Here is a 4,910-nt window from a genome sequence, read left to right on the forward strand (position 1 = left end):
ATATCTGCAGGAGAACTAGCTGATCTACCACGGCTTCGATGAATTCTTGAGATGAACTGGCACCGTTGCTTGGTTGTTTATTTGGTGAATACTAGACCAAAAGCTTCGGTCTCTGTTATGTTGGTTGTTCAGCTGAACTCCGTTGGCTTCATTCACCAAATACAGAGACCGAAGTTCTAGCGCGATCTGTACAGGGACTCAATGGCCATATGTTTATGTACTTAAGATCGGACAAAACGGGGAAGTGAATTTGCGTGACAGCCGAGGTAAGTCACTGTTTTTGTTCCTTTTAACTTGATTTTTCTCCGTTTTTTTGCAATTAATGCCAAGAGGGAATATTAATTTGCATTTTGGTCACAATAATTGTCAATTCTTTTATTCATTAAAGACAAAAATTGAAGAGCCCCGACGGGGGGATTTTGCATTGCAAGTCCCCTAATGGTGCGTGCACGATAGCGAGCCGTCTGTGTACGAGGAGAAATAAAAAAAAAATGTTAAAAAACTCCTCGAAACAGACGGCTGCCAGCTGTGGCATACTCTAGGTGAATACCTGCTTGATCACCATTTGGAGGTTTAGCGATGGGTGCACTCCCCATCCCCGGGATGGTGGATGGGTTCGCTTGCTTCTTTGCTTCGGTTCTTCGAGCTAGCACGATACGACGAGCCATCTTGATCGCAAGTCCACGAGTTGGTTGGGGTGTCGTCAGGCGAGAGTGAGATTGAACGGTGAAGAGAAGTTGAATGAGAATTTTCGACGGTTGCTCTGGCTATTTATTGGGCACAGGCCATTCGCTGATCTCTCATTTTAACCATGTATAAAGCAGTATTGATTAATTAATTGTTTTTGTTCCACTATGCGTATATACGGCCAGAACAACTGCCTTTGTCAATAGAGTGCATGGATCGTCATTTTATAAGTTAATCCTTTGATAGTGAACTAAGGAGGGTAATAGCGTTCCCGGATGCTAATTAAGCTTCCCGGATTTAAATAGCCTGGTGTTAAAACGAATGATAACTAGTTAATCTGATCAACCCCCCCCCTCCCTCTTCTTTAACCAAACGTCCCAATCTTTCTCTTGTTTGTCTTTGTAAATAAAGTGATGATCTCGTTTAGTTTGTATTGGTGTTTTAACATGGATACATCTGAGCAAAACTTTTGATAGGTGGTTTCCAAGTATATATGGAATTAATCCGATATAAAACAGAAATAGAGAAACATGAAAAGAGAAGAGGGGGGGGGGCATTTTTCTTCAAAATTCTGTATGGGTACTGTTTGATACACAAAGATAAGCAAAAAATAACGCATAGTCATGTACATCACAATGATATTGTACAGTCCAAAGTTTTATATTTTAAGTATTTGAACATTGAACATAAACATGATTTATTTTAAGGAATAAATATTTATACAGGCCACCTTACATGTATGCTGATAATTCATGCATCCCTGAATTCGTGCTAAATCATTTATTCATCCATGCAAAATCTATTTTCTCCAATCGAAAGTGTTCATATACTTTTAAGATCATGGCGGACAAGCAAGTCAAAGTTGCGTTGTGGGGAGTGCCTCGAACGATGTCGACGGTGTTTACAAAATGCATCAGTGCCATTGGCGGGATTGAAGTTTATCTGGAGCTTTATTCGTATTCTAAAACAGCGAATGGCGTTTTCAAATCAGCGACCGGTCGTGACCTGCCAAAGAAACTGGAAGGGAATGAGGCGGTATACGCCGAAGTCGTAGAGGTGTTTAAGAAGGAAACGAATAGCACTTTGATACCAAAAAGAATTTCGTGAGTATTGCGCTGAGGAATTAGGGTGCCCTGATGCAACTCTTTAGTTACCATTTTCTATCTTGCTGACATTTTTGGCGAAAAGATTATGTACGGCGAATTAAAATCGAAATAGCGATCAGATATTATGATTTAAGGGATACTCTAGGTTGGAGATATTTGTATCTAAATAAATAAAGGAAAATTCACAAAGCAAAATCGCTGAAAATCTCATCAATCAGATAACAAATAGAGAAGTTATTGAAATTTGAAGTTTGGCGATATTTTGTGGGAACAGTCATATGCACGTCGTCAGGAAAATTCTTTAGGTGGGCTGATGATGTCAGTTCCCTACTTTCCTTTTTTTCTTATGGTATTACATGAAATCATAATTATTTATTTTTGTCATACATGACTGTTTGTGCAAAATGATGTGCCTAATATGACGAAGTATGTTGCTGCCATAAAAAACCTAATGCACTTGTTTTGCTGTCAATCCCATTGTATTAGTTCTTGGTAGAAAAAAATTGGAATAAACCTAATTTCGTATGATAAAATACAAGAGAACAAGTGGGATATGACAATATCAGCCCACCAAATGAATATTCACGAAGACGTGCCTAGAATTGTTTCATCGGAAAAAAATTATAAAAATTCAATAACTTCGTTATTTTGTTAACCTATTTTGATAACACTTTTCAGTACTTTTCTGTGTGAATTTTGCTTCCTTTTTTTTGAGAGTAAATATTTTCAGCCGGGGTATTCCTTTAGGGTATAGGGTCGTTTATATGTTTGCTTTACTCGCTCGTACATTTTCAGGGAAATTGCACTCTAAACATCTTCAGTGCCTTCAGACCTTAGCAGTACACCCCGTAATGATGTCTGATCACAATCATTTTTAACATCAAATAAGAGACAGCTCCTAAAAGTCAAATGCAATATTCTCCAATTCACCCTGTTATTTCGGGTGTTATGTCTGCTGAACTATATGATGATCAGACGAGGTTTCTACAGTACAACAAAATTTTGTCTTCAGGTTTCTGTTCAATGAACCTATAGTACCGCAGTATTTCGGGTCATAGATCTCGGCTGCGGCGTCTTATAATGCGCCTTCGATAGCTGAGACTCTGAGCAGCGTAATTAATGTTTGCGGCTGCTAAGGGGAATTTCATTTACTCTTAAAACAAGATTTTTGCCCTTTAGATTAGTATTGCAATTGGTGAGCAAAGCAATTAATGTATCATTATTATAATAATTTTATCGTCATTATTAGGCCATTTTCACCATTTTTACTTTTCGTTGCACATCATTATCCTAATTATTTCGGTATCAAATAACATACAATGAAATTATTTTCAATTGTGAAAGTTGAAAACAAGGACGCGATTATGATTTTTGGATAGAAACTAAATTTGCATTGGATTTGTACGTGAAGTGCCATATCTCTCGAAATTTATGTCGATCCGAACTTTCCAAAATCTCTACGGGGAAACTCTTTACATCGCGTAAATTCCTTTGAAAATACAAACACAATCACAATGGACTGCTGAGACTTATGACCCTGGATGACAACTAATTTGCAATTGTTCGTTTTGTGCAAACCTTTGGATGATCTGTTGTCCCAGTTCACAAAGTTTTGACTAAAGCCTCTCGGCTCTCCAATGTGATTTTGATTGGATTTTCAAAATATAGAATTCGATGTCTTCAGTTGTAGAGAGGTTCCCCGTAGTTAATGCGAAAACTCCCTAGAGATTCGTACTAGACCAACATGTTCTGTTTTCTCAATTTATGAAAATTGGAGTCCGATTCTCATTATCACATGCTTTATGATTTTTCAGATGTTGTGAAATAAAACGAGATTTGGAGACCACCAAGAGTAGGTTTATCTTTATGAAGGAGATGGCCTTTACCGATTACATCATAGAGTATCTTCCTGAAGGCTTCAAGCACGTTTTCCTTATTAGAGAACCAACGAAGGTCTACACGTCTTTCCGGAAAGGACTGATGGCATTGGGAATGTTTAATCTTAATGAAGATGATGTCGACATCATACGCGACGATAAAACACAAATACAGCCGATGTCGTGGTACAAGGAACAGCATCAGTTATGGAAATATGTTAAAGAAAATATCGACCCCAACCCCATCATCATTGACGCTTACGATCTAGCCAGGAACCCGCAAGGGATCTTGAAACGATTCTGTGAAGCTGTTGGATTTCCCTACAGTGATAACCTTCTGCTGTGGTCGCCGAGTCGCGAGTTCCCGGAGAACTTCGTGACGGCTGGCGAAAACCTCTTCAGGTCGTTCTCTGTGATGTATAAGACGGCATTCAGCAGCACACATTTCATGGCGCCTTCCGTAAAGGGACCATTACCACGTGATCAGCTGACAGATGACGTCATCCAATGTGTGGAGTATTCCAATCCATTTTACCATGAGATGTACAAGGAAAGAATGCAAGTCTCTTGAAAATGCATTGTTCCTGCTCTGTACAAATTAAGAGAGCTAGCGCGTGCAGAAACATTTATTTGTTTTCCTGCTTCCTTTGTTAATTTTCAGCGTCCCCCATGAGGATTATAATGTGTAAACTAAGCAAAGTATATCCAAAATATCACAATGATGTCATTAAGATGGTTTTAAAGATAATGGGATGATCCCCTATGTATATAGTATTCAAAGGTGAAACCAATTATCCAATGTAGGCCTACATGGTTTCTCGTCCTACGCAATGCACTATTTATATGATGATTTGTGTTGGCAATTTTTGTTTAATTGTTTGCCTATTTTCTTTTGATATTTTTTTTTTGGGGGGGGCTAAATGTTGCATTTTGGGCACGATTTAATTGTTAAAAATGAAAATGTTACCAAAAATTACATAAAAAAGACACTGAATCATGCTCTAAAATTTGTTAACTAAATTTGTTTTACCATATATTGTTATGCTTTCAGGTCACATTCGCTTTTATTTATTTATTTATTTTTTTTTTGGGGGGGGGGTATCAGAGTACTCCGAAACTCTTAGGTTTACTTAACAGATCTGTTTTCTTATTTTTGAATCTTGTAACCGCAGATCACCTTTAAAAATTGATTTTGAACATTTCTTAATGGTGATATTCTATTGATTATCAGTTATTCAAA

At 37.7% G+C, this 4,910-nt stretch overlaps 1 protein-coding gene across 1 annotated transcript; it reads left to right on the forward strand.

Annotated features, from left to right (window-relative positions):
- Positions 1-1,462: 1,462 nt before the first annotated feature.
- LOC121412714 lies at positions 1,463-4,566 on the forward strand. The gene is made up of 2 exons (XM_041605488.1): positions 1,463-1,790; positions 3,608-4,566. The coding sequence occupies exons 1-2, from the start codon at positions 1,528-1,530 to the stop codon at positions 4,239-4,241; spliced, it is 897 nt and encodes a 298-aa protein (XP_041461422.1). The 5' UTR covers positions 1,463-1,527; the 3' UTR covers positions 4,242-4,566.
- Positions 4,567-4,910: the final 344 nt, after the last annotated feature.

The sequence above is a fragment of the Lytechinus variegatus genome, chromosome 4 (genome assembly GCF_018143015.1).
Source record: "Lytechinus variegatus isolate NC3 chromosome 4, Lvar_3.0, whole genome shotgun sequence".
Classification (NCBI taxonomy): domain Eukaryota; kingdom Metazoa; phylum Echinodermata; class Echinoidea; order Temnopleuroida; family Toxopneustidae; genus Lytechinus; species Lytechinus variegatus.